Raw genomic sequence first — 18,357 nt, forward strand, 5'->3', positions numbered from 1 at the left:
CAATATCATAATTAGTTTACAAGTTTTATATGAATGCATTTTTCAATATTGAGAATAACAGGCTTGATTCTTTATCTTATTAATTTATTTTTAAATGCTGAAAGCACCTTCCGTAGAAGTTGGGGAAGGAACAAAGACACTAATAGTGCTCCAAGGGCTTTACAAGTATCAACTGATTCGAATGGGTTTGCACTTAGGGGTTATTTAGCATCACTTATGGATTACTCTTATGTTGTAAGTTATTAATATTTAGGTTTACAATACAGTGTTATCTCGGTAATCCGAACTGACGTTAAAAAAAAAAAGTTACTTTTTTTTTAGAAAACTCAGCTAGCAATAGTTTTTTCTTCAAATAAAATTGCACATGTGTAAGGTCATTTTTAACTTTCTGGAAAGATATTGTTATCCATGAAAATTGAAAGTGGAAATTTTTGCAGTTTAGATATCGGGTAATTTAATTCCTATGAAAGTGATAATATATTTTGTTGGAATCAGAAATAAATAATATCTATTATATAAATCATTTGATTTTTTTAAAATAATTTAATTGACAGTAGAAATTTCTGTAATACAAATTTTGTTGATGAACTAAATTTTTTTTTATTACATTTTAAATCTATACAAAGAGTATTTTTAATTTTATTTCTACTTTTTATCACTTACAAAAGGACTATGTTATGGTTTTAACAAATTAGATCATCACATAGCATTACTGTGGATGTAAAAGGAAGTAATTTTTTTAAAACTTCAAATTTACAATTTAATATGTAATAAATAAAAATAATCATGTACATCCATATTTACATTTTTTTTTCAGTAATCCGAACACCTCTTTGCAGCAATTAGTTTGGATTACTGAGATTAAACTGTACTAGGAAAATGATCGCTAGTACTGTAGTCAATTTATATTTTTCTCTATTTGATCATAACTAATTAAGACTTCATCAACCAATGTTTTGAATTTACATTTTTGAGAAAAAATTGTTAAAATCTAAAAAATTTTGTAAATACGTTTAGGTGCTAGTTCTGTGAGTCTACACTGCATGTGGTACAGATTATAGGATTCATCACAGGCACAGTAGACATGTGTCAGTTTGTACTAAAGGCATAGTGTGTGTGTGGACCATAGATGTTGAAAAATTAATGTCTTAAGGGACCTCTACTAGTTGGCCTAGCCGTGGCGAACTCAGATATGAGCGAGCATGTGGATGGGTGGCTTGTCTTGGCTGGTACGAGTTGGCCTAAGCTTGTTGCCGATCCATCGAGAGTTGGTTATTTTGGACAGAAATGAAAGGGGATTCATGTAGCATCTCCATTTTATATTTAATTTCATTTAATCTCCTTTCATTTTCTTTTTTTTTGTAATAAAAATATAATCTCAGTGCAATGGCTGAAACCACTTTCCATCTGCCATGCTTGCCTCTCTGAAAAACACTGACCTGTGGATGGTCCGCTCTTTGTTTACACAGCATTTGTACAAGCCTCCGATTCGTGATGAGCAGCCAACATGTGGATCCGCCTTTAAGTTCACAAACAATCTATTTTGTATTGCAAGAGCTATCCTTATATGTTAACTGATTTCAAGAATGAATAGTGGACTGATTGGAGATTTAAATTTTAAAAAAATATTTCGTTATATTAGTACATACACAACACACTCACCATGGATAGTTAAAAGACATTTTTCATAGCTAAATAGAACCTCATTTTATTTTTTATTTTTTTGCCATGTTGCATTCCTCTTTGTCAACTATTTTTGATGAATAATAAAAGAGTATCTCTCTAGACAGAGATAGTGGAAGAAAAAAATATTTTTGTTGAGAAATTTACAAACAACCAAAGAATGAAGAAAATTTCTAAAGTATTTTCTTATAGAAAATGACACTTCCACTTATTCCAGAATTCAATTAAGCAATGATGCATATTTATTTTTTTCATTTTTACTTATAAAAATTCCCTAACTACTTTAAGGGTTATATATCAGCATATAAATAAATTAAAAAATAAAAATGGTTTAGATTCTTAGAAAATTAAAAAAATTTAAATATTCCTTGAGAGTTCTACACAGAGAACTTATCAACTGTTTCTGATTTTGAATAGGCAAAATGTCAGATATTTAAAAAGTAATTTTATAATTTATTAACAGTAAGTTATAATAAAATAATACACAAAATTCTTAATTATAATAATAGATAAAATTATCTAACTATATACATAATATATACTATCTATTTTCTTATCTAAGCATTAAGAAAATCATAAAAAAACAATTTTTATTTAGTGCTACCAAACAAATAAATTTTGATAAAATAACAGCCTGGTGAAAAATATTAGTGGAATATGTTACTTCAAATAAACAATGACTTTAAGTAATCAATTTAATGGAATACTATATGCAGAAGGAAGTATAAAATTTATCTAATTAAAAATTGTCTTGACTAAAAAATATACATAAAAATGAAAATGTCATTAAAATTTGCTATTAACTTTTTGAAAAAGTAATCAAAAATAGAAAAGTAATAACAGCTATTATCTAATCAAATCAATCACAATAGTATAACTAGAAATTTTGAAATTTCTACTGCTAGGACTTGTTTTGTAGACTAATGCAGTATAATTAAATATGTATGTATACTTATAAGTAAAAATAATACATAGATTTATAGTTCATATATGATAATAACTGACTCCATATGCCTAACCTACTATAATATTTCCATGCAATTGCCTATTACAAGTTGGTGCATTTATCTATCAATCTCTCAGTTTTCCTTGAGGATATAAGCAAGATTTTTTTTTTTCTTTATAATAATTTGTTTATTTACTCTTCCACTTCTTATCTTATTTCTGATTTGAAAAGACAAGAAACATAATTAAGTAATACAAAAAAATCATTAAAATGCATATCAGTTTTTGCTAGAACCCACATTCCAGTCACTGGTTCTTGTTATTTTTTTAATTTGTTTTATGTTTTTTAAAGATATCATATGATATGGAAGATCTTTCTCTTATCACACTGTCCTGTATTCTTGTTTACATGCTCATCTAGCTACAAAATGATTTTTAGAGGAAAGTATCTGTCTCAATTTGTGAAGAAAATCATTGTTAGTGCTGTCATAAAAACAGTAGTTTTCAATCCGTGGTAGTTAAAACATAAAATGTTTGCTACTTATAGTTGTTCTAATTTAGTGTTTCTTTCCTGATTAGCATTAAATATTTTAATTGTACTCTGCTAATACTTGATAAAATTATTACATAAATATATCCCTCGATAATTTATTTCAGATGGATTAATTGTTAATACTCTTTTCAAATAATTTCAAAGGTTTCATACCATTACAAAGAATCAGGTAGACTGTTTTGCAGCGGCTCACTTATTACTCCATATTGGACTATGTCTGTCCCTAATTGTTTCCATATACCAATATACTACTACAGGTAAATTCAATTCATATAAAATTTATTTTATGGCTGTAACCAAAGGTTCACATTTAACTGATTTTTTTCAGGAATAGAAAAACACACAAAGCTAGGTAAAAATTAAAATTTTATTTCTCCTAAGGAATAGCATTATGCATAATCATTCCGTCTTTTTTTTTAAATTTTAGGAAACGAGAAATTGATGAGTATCCTTATGGATTTTTATCTTTGAAAGATTCACTAACCGTAAAACCTAAAGAATATTCAAAAAAAGAACTGAGACAACTCAAAAAAATTGTTTCTCTGAAACCAGAGACTGTTGTGGTATTAACAGTTTTTGAAGGAACTTATATGTTAGTTTTAAAAAGAATTCTTCATTAATTTAATACTTAATATCAGAATTTATTTTCTCTTTGATAGAGGAATACTTGATAACGGCTCCCCTTAAAAAAAAAAAAATATTCTGGATTTTCTTTTTAGGAAATTGATTATATTTTTTTTTTTCAATTGTTAAGGTGAAGAAAATTTCCAAATAGAATATAAACTATTCTATATTTTGCTTGAACAACGTTTCAGGGTATTATCCTATATTCATGCACTATTGTATCCTCATATTTGTCATTTTTTCAATTTCTATTTTGAAATCATGTCATCTATATATATTTGGTTTAAAATTGTTTTATGATTTCATTATTTAAAATTAATTAAACTACAAATTAAAAAAATTAATATGTTTAATTTGGAAGAATGCTAAATTAGGGCTGCCCCTTTTAAAAGTTATTTTTGTATGTGGTATAACAAAACACAAAATGGGTATTGGCCACATTTAGAAACTTCCTCCAAGTTTCTCTATCCTTTGCTAATATAGGCAGATTCAGGAGAGATTCAGTTTCCTTGGTTTACACAGTTTTATCATCTACTGAGTACGAATAGTTTCCAATATACACTTGTGGATAAACTTCTCAATGAGCGCTTACATGGAACATGACGAGGGGGCCGCCCAAAGCTTTGATGGTTGGATGGTGTTAAAGAGGATTCAAGGACCCTGCTCGGAGTGAGGAATTGGAGAGCAACTACACTTAACAGATTAAACTGGTGGAAGCTGCTTGAGAAGGCCAGGACCCAGTAATGGATTGTCGCGCTGATTGATGATGATGATACACTTGTAGATATGGTTAGTAGTATTGAGTACCAATTCTGAATGACTGGTAAGAAACGTAAGATGGCAAGGCATTGCAATAAAATATTAGTGGCCATTTCTCTTTATAGGGAATTACTGTGTTGCTGGATAACAAAAGATATTTTATTATTTTTTCTTTTCTTATCATAAAGACCTTTTCTTCTGAAGTCCATTTTGTTTTTTTACTTCTAAGAATAAAGGGATCCATCAGGGTGTTTTTTTAGTTACATATTTGTATAATTTATTTCAACACAAGGATACTGTTTAGTTCAAATATTACCTTTGGGTTTATTGTGATATACAATCTTGATTGATATTATCTAGTTAGATAATATCAATCAAGATTGTATATCACAATTATGACTGATTGATTTTTGCTGGTATGACTGGTGTATTTTTAATGAGATTTGAAATAAATTGTAGTAAAAAAAGAAAACCTCTATTCTTGAATAATTAATACAAACAAAAAATGACTGATTATTTGGGGTTTAGCCAAAAGGATGTACCATCTGGGTTAGTATTGTTAATAAATCAAATTCAGACTATTGAATTTACTGGGATGATAATTAGAATGATACAATTTTACTTGGCTGATAATTGGTGGGTGACTATTGAAGTATTCTATGAAGTTTTTTCTCCTTGTTTCTTTTCTTATCTCTTCTCCTTCACCTGGGTACAGTATAGAATTACTCACTCGTATTAAACTGATTAAACATAAGCAAAAGATACTGTTGCTCTGAGCTAAGAGTCTTTGTCCACTGTGGACCTGTTCATTGGATCCAGCAAACTTACTAGTTTATTGGTTTGCCAATAGAGGACAGGAGATGATGTCCTCTTCAAGTAATTAATAATAATGCACAGTTTTGAGTGATCTTCCTCAGATGGACATAAAATGAGTGAATTCAATCAGGAATGAATTGAATATTTTGAGATATTGATCATTAGATTAGAGTCATGTTAGGCATACACAGAGATGCAAATAAAAATACAACTATTTACATATGAATCCAAAATAGCTCAAAGTATTACTTCTAAAGTATATATATATACTTACTGTATTGTAGACCTTGTGAAAGTAAATATGCAAGAACAGGTAGTGAGATAATAATTCATAGCAGCTATGAAATAATATCTCATAATGCGGAAATCGCTTTATTAAAGGTAATAAAAGTTTATTTTATTTATTAGTTTGTATAAGATATTTTACATGACTCCAATAGAATATTTTACTTATTATTAATACTGATTAAAAAAAAAATTCACTAATTATACCAACTATTCAGAGCTGATTTGATAAAAAGGTCATGTAGAAAGAGGTGGATTTCTTGCACATATCCTTTTATTTTTTTAAGGGATGGTTAAGCCACTGGACTATTAACTTTCAAGCCTCAATTAAAGTCTGACAGCAGAAGAAACACCTTGCAGTTGAACATGAATGGTGCACATATCACCAACTTTTTCAACTGTTAGATAAAAATCATCGGCAAGATGTGTCTCCTCAAGACTATTTGGTTTTACAATTTATTATAGAACATGGGGGTTTTCATGCTAAGCTTGGCCTTGAATTTCGGTCCCTTTTGTTCCAGCCGTGAAGGTCTGGAGATTGCATAGCATCAGGAAAATAATAACATTTTTCTTGATGTAATTAGCAAGAAAGAATAGATAGGAAATTTTGCCGATGGATATAGAATTTTAAGGTGTCATAATTGGCAAGGAATTTTTTTAATGTTGCTGTTTTATGGGGAGAGATGTATCAGATTGGAAGGACAGGAGAGTTTATTATATTAGTGAATTTCTGATTTGAACTGAATGAGTTGGAAGATTTAAGAAAGATAATAAATATTGATTGAAAGCAAAATGAAGAAAGTACTTGTAGAAATGATCAGAGAAATTGGCCTTTCACTTTCTGTAATATAATGAAGTGTATCGATTCCTAAAATAAATTATATCAAATAATTTATTAATCTCCTCTGTTATGTGTTTTTAATTCATATGAAATTACATTGAACACCACAGAGCCATTAGTCCAAGTGAGGTAAAATGAGCAAGGAAACAAAGAATTAGAGAGTGTGTGTTAGATAGAAACAGATCACAGAAGTTTCAGAAATATCTTAAGATGAAGATTGGATGACAGAGAATTTGAGATGTGTAATCATTTCAGTAAATGACTTGATTGACCACTACTTCAAGATTTTTAACAGAAGAACAAGTATTGAACTTGAGAATTGTTTTGAGAACATTTAAGAAAGGATTAAATCTGAGGAGACTAGGTCCAATAATAAACTTCGGTTTTAAGGAGAGTTGATAAACAAGTAAAAAATAAACATCTTTAATTAAATCATTAGTAAGACATAAATAGGTAGAAAAACTACACATTTATAAACTATGTATATATATTATACGGGTGTAAAAGAAATTTTCAGGTCCCAACTAAAAAAAAAAAAAAAGATTTCCATTTTTTTTATGACTCCCTTCCTGGTCATTTAGGACCAGAGAATTCATTTAATTTCCTGAGACTGCCACAAAAATAAAAATCGACCCCTAGGCCAGATTCAAACCAGTGCCGCAGCAGTCATGAGCTATTTAACGATGGCGCTTTTTATCTCACTCAGCTACAATCGGCCCATCTGATCACTATCAAGCAAAACTTGAATGCAACATTAACCCATCAAATTTTAATTTGAAAATTTAGCATCTATTACCATATGAGGTCAGGCCTTGACTCTGAGAATATCAAGTTGATAGAATTTGAAATTTCTATCAAAAACATTTTTAAATATGGAGTTTATAATTTTAGAGACTATAGTGAAAATTGATTAAGTGTGAGTAATTTGAAAATGGCAAATAAGTCAAAAAATATATATTAAAAAAGCATTACCTTTAAATAAAAATTGTAAATAGATTTTATTAATATATATAGAATGTGAGTTTAATAATGTGGTTCTAACTTCTTCTTAATCTATTTAAATTAATATTTAAAACAAGTTTATTTAATTTTTTTAAGAAAACAATAAAGCCATAAAAATGAAAATCATTTAAAAACCATTAAAATGATAAAATGAACTTTCAGAAATAATACAATTTAACTACGGCCCCATTATTAATTTTAAGATCTCATTTCATAAAGGTTACAGAAAATAATCATAATAAATTGTGAACAATACTTTTTTAAAAAATCTCTCAGAAAGAAATGTTTACTGATGCCATGTTACAATTAATTTGAATCTATAAGTGATCCTTGGAAGAAATCAGTTCATTCAAGAGGACTTTGAAGTTACCTGTTGTTTGAGAATCACCCATGTTCTGTATTATTTAGTTAATTTATAACTTTTATAAATAATAAACTATTTCTTCTAAGGGTGGGGTAGCTCAATAAAGCAGTTTGCTCCTACCTCCCAGTATTATGGAATTTACAATAAAGCACTTTTGATTTCTTCATGATTTTTTTCATCTTGTTCATGATCATTTTGTTCATCTTGTTCATCTTCTTCATGATTTTTTTCATATTTCTATGCATTTAATTGTTGTATCTTTTAGGTTGCTAATGCTCTGACAAATAATTTTGATATTAAAATACCAAATATTGGTCCTATATCAATAGAAGGTGATGAGCCAATTTCATGCCGTGTTGCTGGTTATGGTACACTAAAATTAAACAGAACTGTAAGCATTTTATGAATAATTCTAATTATTAGCTCTGCTAAGCTCATAATTGATGGAACGATTTAAGCTTCGATAACTTTGAATTGTCTTATTCCTAATATAAGCATGCATAGTAAGTTTGCATTGCTATTATTTCAGTAGAAAATGAAAACACTTTATAACTCCAGAGCATACTATGACATGAAATGATTAAATTATAAAAAAATACTTTTTTCATGAATAACTTCATTTTCATCAATAATTCAGTAAGTTAAAAATTATGTAAAATATGTGAAAATTTATTTAATTATGAACAAAATAAATTAAAGAAAATAACACAAGATGTACAGGGAACAGAATAAATAAACGGGAAATACAAAAAAGTATTAGACATATAATGAAAAGGGAAATACAAAGTAGATAATAGAGAAATATTTAAAACACAGTATACACTAAAACACGGAAAATGAGGGAAATAACAATAAAATTCAAGAAGCTTCTTCCTTTTTTCTTGACTTTCACTTTATTCCTATTTTCCTTATTTTCCATCTTTTTGTGCATATAATATTTTTTATATTTCTCATATATATTTGCTATTATTTCTCTTTTCTTATTAATTTATTTAATTCACTTTGTTCATTTTTATATAAATTTTCACATATTTTACATAATTTTTAATCACACCATATTTTATTTCATGTTATCTTATTCTCGGTTGCTTAATTTTAGTTTTTTGTATCTTTTTTAGCCCTGATGAAGCCCTTTAACGTGGGGTGAAACGTTAACTCATATCATAATAAATAGTTTATTTTCTATTTGAGTTATTTTAACCCCACTTGCACAACTTCCTTTTATTAATTACTTGCAGTAAATCAAATTGAGACTTTTAAAAACATCATAGACACAAGGGGTGTGTGTTATTTTGACTTTAGTACTTCCTTAGTTCATCAAGTTTGAAGAAATTGTATAATACCTGAAGTAGGTATGTTATTGTCGATTCTTTGAACTGGTGGCAAAAGGAGATACTTGGTATCTTACATAACAAATCTTATTTTTCTCCAAGATATATATCAAGTAAAATGAAATGGCTAGAAGAAAAAGGATGTTATGTGGTAATTTTTATTATATCATTCTTTCACCAGAAATATACTTCATAGTTCTCACATAGCTGTTCATTACATTAGTATCTAGGTTAGTGAGACTCCTAGAGCAATATTTTCCAACCGGTGGTCTGAGGCTAAGGGTTGGATAAGACCAGTTATCACAGGGAAATTATTTTTCAAGTATGATAAATATTTGTCAAGCTATAGTTTAAAATAAGATTTTTTTTACACAGATATATTCATTTCATTTCGTATCAAATAAGATAGGCCTCGATAAATTAGTGACTCTACAGTTGCAAAAAACACTGCAGTTTTGTCATAGAAGACTACAAAACTGAGATTTAGCAAGTTGAAAATCCCAAATCTGAGTTTTTTATCAACTGATTTTTAAATAATTATTGTAAAGCAATGAAAAATTAAATTTTAAAACTTTTATTTTTTTTAAGTTTCTGCAAAATGATCCATTTTTTAGTTAAGTAAAGTCCTAAATTCCATTAAATTTTAGGTCTTTCAGCCGCATTATAAAAATAAGTTCATAAAGTCTAATGGTATTTTACATTTTTTCAACACATAAACTACACCTTTCTGTAAAATTTGAAGTTTCTACTTTTTTTTAGTATTTAATTTTATGTTTATTATTATCATTATTTTATTATGGCACATCAGACAAAAAAATTATTTAAAAAAAAAAGAAGATGGTCCCGATGAGGTAAAAATAATTATTTATTATGGGTAAATGTTTCACCCCACATCGCAGGGCTAAAAAGGATACAAACAACTAAAATTAAGTAACACATTAAGAGAATAAGATTACACGAAATAAAAATAAACTATGATTTGGTTAACAATGGTATAAAATATTTGAAAATTTATATAAAAATGAACTAAGTAAATTATTTTCTTTAATTGCAACTGTGGTTACTTTTTTACAACCTTACTACCTTTGGGGCAGTCTATAGAGGGACCATAGTGGAGAAAGAAATCCCTGTCTACAGTAATTTCTTTTGAAAACATCCATTTAAAATAAAACCAAAACTGTATTTTGTCAATTGTGTTACTATTTAAACAAAGAAATTATATTCATGTGAATACAAGTGTAAGTAACAAGCCATTTATGAGAGGAAACAAGTTTTATGACGCTCCTTGCAATTATATCAATTTGATGAGTTTTCTTGAAAAAAAATTTGCTAGAACCACTGTCCTAGAGGGTTTCTGTAAGTGTTGAAAAAAAGGCCAACAAACACCTCCTCCATCCCTGACAATTATTCAATTTAAAAAATGTCATATTCCCCCAACATTCACTAATTATTTTTTACATATGTCTTCAAATTATAATTTTAATTTGTAAATATTTCTAACAGATATACTCTCATCCAGTGCTAAGTGTTATTGATGTCGAAGTTTTTGCTTCAGACATGTGCCAAATGATATCAAAGACCTATAATGTAACGATTGATGCTGATCCTTCCGATTATGTATGCTCTTATAATAGAAAATACAGATATGGATCACCTCTTTCTCAGGTTAAGGTTTTTCATTATGATTTCTATTAATGTAATTAACTAAACAGCTATGTGACAGTTCAGTTTAAAAGTTCGGTAAATTTCTACAGTGAATCTTACAAGATCACTAGTAACCTTATCACAATAGATAGTAATGATCTTGAAATTGGTGGAAAACTGGAATGATTCTTGCTAATGACACTCCGAATTTCCTGATTTTTAGTTGCCATTATTAACTTGTGGTGGGAATACTGGGGATTAGTAATGTCTGTGTAGGGTTCGCTATAAATATCCTACCATTACTCTGTAATATTTGAAATTAATGTATATTTTAATCTTACTTTGTAACGATCATGTAACTTTGAAAAGTAATGAAAAACTGGAAATTGAAAGGAGTGGAAGTAGTTGGGATATGGTCCAATTTCTGCCTTAGTGGTCCCCAGACTTCAATGAGATGGATGAACCATTGCTCTAGACCAGGAGTTCCCAACAGGTTAAGGAAGGTCCAGCTGCACAAGTGAACAATTAATGAGATTTTTAAAGCTATGTTCATTGTATGAGAATGACCAAATATATTTGATGCCCACAGTTGCTTATTTAAATTGTATTAACAAGTTAAAATAATTTTTTTATAATATGATGAAAAATAATTTGGAAACGTTTGTATGTCAAATCTTCTTATGAACATATTTTAGACACTTTTTAAACCATACTATGAATTAACAATGTATATATTGATGAAACAATTTTTTTCATTGTTTCTTTTGTTTTTTGTTTTATGACTTAGGTATTCATGTTAATGGTTTCCACCATCTATTTTCTTAATAAAGCATCAAAGCATCTTTGGTTATGTACATGTGAATACATCTTTGGTTACACAGATACGTCTGTAATATGAGAGTTTTTATGGTTCCATTGGCTTTCTTAAATGCTTTTGAGAGGGATTGGAGGTGAGGAAGAAAGAAGTTTCTGGGATATTCCTAATTACTCTCTTCCCAATAGGGATGGGATATCGGAAGCAAAATATTGGTATCGATATCTGTTAACAATGTCTATATAAACATTTAAATATTTGAAACATAATAAATAGTAATTATAAAACAGTAATATAGCAAATCATTGAATAACCTATTTCAAAACATGTAAAAAATTCATAATAACGTAAAGCAAAGGTACGCCATGACCAAATCATAAACATAACAAATATTTGAATACCCGCCCAATATTTACTAAAATATGATTGGATATGTTTGTTGAATAAATCGTTTTAATAAAAAAAAGGGGGGGGAGCACATTAAATATTCCAATAATCTCCAGTTTACATTATGGATATTAACAAAAAATATATAATTAAAAATCGGCATTTTCGAAGTCAAAATATTCTAATATTTCTGTTTGATATCGATGTCAACCTTTGGAAGGGATAATAAAAGAAAATGTCGATATTTTAGTAGTAAAATATTTTAATGTTTTAGGGAATATTTAAAATAAAATATTTCAATTTTATTTCGATATCGATGTTCGACTGTCGATAATGAATATCGGAATTATTGGTAATACTTAAACTATTTGTTTAAATAAAATAAAATTAATTCCCAAAACAATCTATATTTCATTAATATATTCTTGTTTGAGAGTGGTTTAGTTTATTTAAAAACAAATTTGATCCTTTTTTCTCAAGGAAGGTTTTTAAAAGAATAAAGTTGAGAAAAAAGGATCAAATTTGTTTTTAAATAAAAATCTATATTTCTTCCAGTCCAACGTTTCGGCCAATGGGGCCATCTTAAATACAAATTTAGAACCACATCAATTTAAAAAAAAATGTATGCAGGCTATTCTGCCCAGGTCAACAACTTCAGTCGAAAATTACCCTTGTCAATTCTTTACATCAAATTAAAACTTCTAATCACAGTTAATTTATACTATTATACTTTATCACAATATTTGTAATCTTTATATATCGGCCATACCGATATTCGGATACAATATTATTGGTTGGATATTTTTCATTATTATTGGTATTTATTGAATTTATTTATGCTGTCAAAAATAACCGTGGAATATAGCCAAGATATTTATATACAAATTTTCAATATTATTTAAATACAAGAAATTAAGTTCAATGATTAATTTTTATTTATTTAATTTCTAGGGTGATAGTGGAGCTCCTCTAATATGTGGTGACAATATCGTCGGTTTAAGCCAGTGGATATTCAGTCCTGCTCCAGGATATCTGTCTTTCGGACCTTCCCAGCCCACTCCTCACATATACACCAAACTTGAGGTCTATTTTACTTGGATTTTAAATCAAACGGAAAACAACTTAGATGAGAAAGCTATTATGATAAGGAGATCAAAAGGAGTTAATATGTCTATTCATTCATCAGAGCTCAATTCCACAATATTAGTATTACTTATGGTTATCCAATATTATCTTTATGATGTCAATTATAATAAATTTTGAAATTTAAATAAAGCCAAATCAAATATTTCATGTTAATATATTGCATTTAATCTTTTGAAATAGGAAAAAAATTTGTATGTGCAGATTTTGAGCTAAATTATTTTAGGTAAAATAGACAAATTGATACGTTGAACAGGTAGAAATTATGTAATATTATTACATTAACATAATTGTGTAGTGAATACCCTATTTCCGGTTGATGTTACTTTGATTGTTAGTGGTCTAAAGACAAATTTCAAGTTTGAATTGGACCAACTTTTCTTTTTTTTTATAGTCGATTGTATAAATTATAATAAAAAATACACCAAGATCCCTGAACATAAAACAGTTATATGCTTCCAATCTGTTACAAACTCCAGTATAAATTCTCCACTACAGCAGTTACTCTCTCAATCCAGAAAATTGAGGTTGGGTGAGGGGAGTCCTCAATTTCCCCAAAACAAAGGATCCAATAATTCTTGAAAGCATTCTGAATTCAAAAATAAAGTGAAGGCAAATGTGGATGCCGGAAGACTGTTATCTACTGCCCATATCTGTGGATGCCATAGAGCCTGTTTAGGAAGGAACTAGAAAAGAATCTGATAAGAAAGGAATTGATAAGGGTGCCTGATGCCGACACTTCATCATATTTAAGTGTCCGCAACTCTATGCTTAGATTTGGTTTATTTTTTTCTAATATATTGTAGCTTTTTGTTTATTTTTTTAATAAAATGTAATTGAAGGTTTTTAGGGTCCCAATCTCCATGGAGACTAATCTTTATTTTCTGTCAAGATAAAACTTATTGCATCAATGCAGTGATTTGAATTTGTATCAGTTTGTTGAAGTGTATCAGTCCAAGCACTCGATAGAAAAGTAGTTCTTAAAATTATTGAACAAAATTCAGAGCACTCCTATTACAGAAGTATTATTAAAAAAAGATTTTTAAAGTAACTTTATTTTCAAACAATTCAAAAGCACTCAAAGCTTTTTTTGTTTAATTTATTTTAAAATGTTACGGCTGCCTGCTGGCTTACTTTAGGCAACCACTTTCAGAATCAAACTGTACTGTCTCGCTCTTTAAAAGATTTTTTATTTCTAATATTTTATCAAAATATTATCAAATCTTTGTTTCACGATTTTTCCTAAATGAAAGTGATTTTAGAAAAAAAAAAAAAACAAAAAAAAAACAGGCTTTTAAATTATTTGTTTATTTATAATCACCTTCCATTCTCAAAAACTACATAAATGTCTTCAATAAAAATTCTGTAGTTGTAGACAATAGTAACAGTTTTGCTACACTGCAATTCAGCTCAAGAATAAATTGACACTAATTTTTGGCTGCTTTTCGTATAGAAAAAAGTGAGCAGAATTAGAAAGAGTTAGCTCAAGATAATTAGTCCATATAAATAAAACCATATCGTAATCCCTAAAATTGATACTATAATGATGTAATAAAAAATAAAATTATGGGGATTTGATTTCCGTGGTTACCAAACCTGAAGGTGCCTCTACACATTTGCCAAACAATGGAAAATTCGCGAATGCGCAAGCTTGTAGATTTGTTATTTGGATTGACTGGTACAAGTTTGCCAGAATTTGCGGCCGACCGGTCGGGCGTCAATTTTTGGCCACAAATCAAAGTGCACTTTGCTGCATCCTGAAAACACGTTTGTTTTCAGTGTGCATTGTTTTACATCTGTAAATAGATGGATATTTATTCTCTCTTTGTTTTAATTAACTAATGAATTTCTATAACCTTTGAATTCAATGATCAGCTCTCGTTTAAGATAAATTCACTTTCAAATCTTGTTAATCAACTTTATTTGTTTATTTTTGATTCAGCATAGCACAAATATATAATATTATATATAGGTAAATAAATTAAGTTTCTAGTCAAAGAGCAAAATTCTAGAACGAAGGTTGAATTTATGGGTTATGTACCATTGGTCAAAAAATTATTCATACACTTAGTTTATCTGTGAAAATATTTTAAATTATTTTTTTAAACAAGTAACATCTGATCCTAATAACAAAGAGCATTACACATTATTTTCATGCAACTTTAGGAAATTGGAAAATTGTGTAATTTAATTAACATCAAAAGTTCAAATTTTATAGGCAAAAAAATTATTCATACACTGATACTTGTCTTATGTGTCATAACTTGCAGGTACAAACAATGTTATCACATCAATGTTCATACGTTTAATCCAGTATTGAAAGACAATTCCACGAAGAAGGGTTGTAAATCTAAAGAATTAAGTATTAATTGTAAAAATGAAATTGTTAAATTATTTCAACAAGGGTTGTGTTACCAATGAATCTGAAAAAAGGTGGGATATTCTCATGCGACCGTACAGTATATTATTAAAAAGTTTACAACCGGATCTGTTGACAATAAAAACACACAGGCAGAAAACGGTTGCTTACAGTGCGTGAATTCCTAGAAATCGTGAAAGAATCCAAAAATGAGTGCTTGTTAACGCCACAATATATAATTACCTTGTAAATAATTGTAAATGGTATTTGAGTTTTATTGGTATTTAATTTTGTTATATTTAGTTTTATTTTTTATTATTTTAATTGGATTTAGTTATTTAAAAAGAAAAATGTGTAATTATATTTGTATGTTATAAAGTGTAATAGAGACAGTAGCTAGGGGCTGATGATTGTTGCTAAGGCGCCACCTAGCAACGGACCGACCATCTTAGTTTTTTATGGCAGTTTCGGCTAATTAGTGGCCCTGGTAGCGTCTTTAGGCAGCCCTGCCTGCGTTTGGTTGATATTATTTTATTAGACATTTTTTGAATGTTTTAGTCGTCATTACAGTTCGAAACCAGACCTTTTCTGTGTTTCGACTTTAATATGTGTTCCGGCTAATTAGTGGCGGTGGTAGCGTCTAAATAGCCCTGTCTGCCCTTATAATTTAATAGTTTGGACATTTTAAGTGAGTTAACCGTCGTTACAGTTCGGAACCAGACCACTTCTGTGTTTCGGGTTTAATATTAGTTCCGGATAATTAGTGACCATGAACGTGTGCATTCATTTCGTCGGCTCGCTTAAGACCTTAATGCGATTGTTGGATATCTGGACCACCGATGAGCCACTACACCAACTCTGGACCATTGCAGCGGTTTATTTAGCAGCAAGAGCTACGACCTAAACATCTCGGTAGCACTCTTCCTCGGACCTATCGGAGTGGAGCAACCTTTCGTCGTGCAGTATGTATTTTATATATTTATTTCTTTTTTTTTGGAATTCGCTTGGAGGTATGCGAACAAACCGCTTTTATTTTGGAAAAATGTATGGTTTTCTGACGAAAGTAAATTCAATATATTTGGATCGGATGGAAGAAGATTCGTTTGGAGGAAAAACGGAAAAGCTTTCGAAGCCAAAAACCTACAACCTACTATAAAGAACGGGGGGTAACGTCATGGTTTGGGGTTGTATGAGCGCTAGTGGTGTAGACAAACTTGCAATAATTGATGGTATTATGTATGCTGAAAAGTTTTTGGATGTGTTGCGAGGTAATTTAAGATAAAGTGTGCAAAAGTTAGGAATCGAGGGCAACTGTTTGTCTTGGGGGGATAGCGTTTTTTTTTTTTTTTTTTTTTTTTCGTACCCTCCATTAATTAGGAAAGAAATTAGGGTACATGAAATATGTAAGTACAAGTTTGTATCCTTTTTCTACCATAGGTATTTTAAGGTTTAATTAATTTGTACACTGTATGTGCAGAGTCGTCGGCGCCAAGTGCGCGTTGATACTATGTTGAGCGGGGAGGGTCCGCTTTGCTGGTACCGGGGGGGGGGGGATAGCGACTCCAAGCACACGGCCAAAAAGAATGGCTGCTAAACAATGTTGGCCAACACCGCCTTAATCACTACATCTTAACTCTATCGAAAATTTATGGGTACTATTAGAATTAAAAATTCGAGTTCTTCACGAAAAGAGTTGATATGCAATCTTAAGAAAGCTTGGGCAAAAATTGACTCTCAGGAGACTAACAATCTGGTAGAATCAATGGCCAGAAGACTTTGTAACAGTGAGCAAGCACGTAGTTCCGCGGTATCCCGCCAAGGGCCAGCACTACAAGCGTCTAAGCAGCTGTATAATTGTATATAAGTTTATTATTATATAAATACGATCTCTTGTATAAAATGTATATATGTTAATATGTAAAATGTAAAAATCTTAATTATAAAATAAAAAGAGATTGAGCAATAAGATTCTACGGAACTATCTCAAGTGGAGTTAAAAGAGTGAATTCTCATCTCAGTGATAACAGATCACATGAGGCCTTCAATTGTCACCGGGATAGATCCATGACTGCCTTCAACCAGCCGGAATGGCCCCTCCCCATGACTCGACACTCCTCGCAGCCTATGCTCCGGAGTATCGGAGTATGACCGCATGCGCTAACAACCATTAACAGCCTGCTCCATGCGCGGAACCTCTCGTTTCGTAGCAGGTATATTTTGTAACCGTTATCCTCGGAGTGTAAATGTTATTAATTCGAGTCTGGTAAGACTCTTATATTAACCATTGTCAATATACTCAGTATCACAGGGTTTAATTTTTTACTGTTTCAATTTTATTTGATTAATTTTCTTGTTAATATATAATATAATATAATACTATTTTATTTAATAATGATATTGTGATATTTGGTTCATATTTTCGATTTCGATATCCGTTTTAGGGAGAACGGATATTCGCCATTTTGTAATTGTGCTTTTGTCTACTCCAATTTTGTGCTTTGTCTACCCTTGGGTTTTTTTGTCTATTTTAGTTATTTTCTAGTTATTATTGTTTATTTTAGTTATTATTAGTTACTTATTCAGTTTTAGTCTTTTATTATAGCGATATTGTTGTGTTTTGTTTACTTTTTTTTATTGTTTTAAGTTACTTATTCAATTTTAGTGTTTTAGTGTTTTATTATAGGTTATTAGTGTTTTATTATAGTTTATAAGTGTTTTATTATAGTTTATTAGTGTTTTATTATAGTTTATTAGTGTTTTATTATAGTGTATTGTTTTACTTATTCAGTTTTAGTGTTAATATAGTT

General features: G+C 29.5%; 1 protein-coding gene across 4 annotated transcripts; it reads left to right on the forward strand.

The window, feature by feature from the left end:
* Positions 1-12: 12 nt before the first annotated feature.
* On the forward strand, positions 13-13,324 carry LOC106679455 (trypsin I-P1). Of its 4 annotated transcripts, none has more exons than XM_014418637.2 (8): positions 13-234; positions 3,326-3,438; positions 3,510-3,533; positions 3,609-3,773; positions 5,665-5,761; positions 8,138-8,263; positions 10,707-10,868; positions 13,000-13,324. In XM_014418637.2, the coding sequence occupies exons 1-8, from the start codon at positions 34-36 to the stop codon at positions 13,309-13,311; spliced, it is 1,200 nt and encodes a 399-aa protein (XP_014274123.1). In that variant the 5' UTR covers positions 13-33; the 3' UTR covers positions 13,312-13,324. The 4 variants fall into 4 exon arrangements, with proteins under 4 accessions (XP_014274123.1, XP_014274127.1, XP_014274124.1 ...); XM_014418641.2 differs by lacking the exon at positions 13,000-13,324 and adding an exon at positions 11,241-11,422; XM_014418640.2 differs by having other exon boundaries at positions 113-234; positions 3,286-3,438.
* The last annotated feature ends 5,033 nt before the right edge of the window (positions 13,325-18,357 follow it).

The sequence above is a fragment of the Halyomorpha halys genome, unplaced genomic scaffold, assembly GCF_000696795.3.
Source record: "Halyomorpha halys isolate HHAL.00 unplaced genomic scaffold, Hhal_1.1 Scaffold205.1, whole genome shotgun sequence".
Classification (NCBI taxonomy): Eukaryota; Metazoa; Arthropoda; class Insecta; order Hemiptera; family Pentatomidae; genus Halyomorpha; species Halyomorpha halys.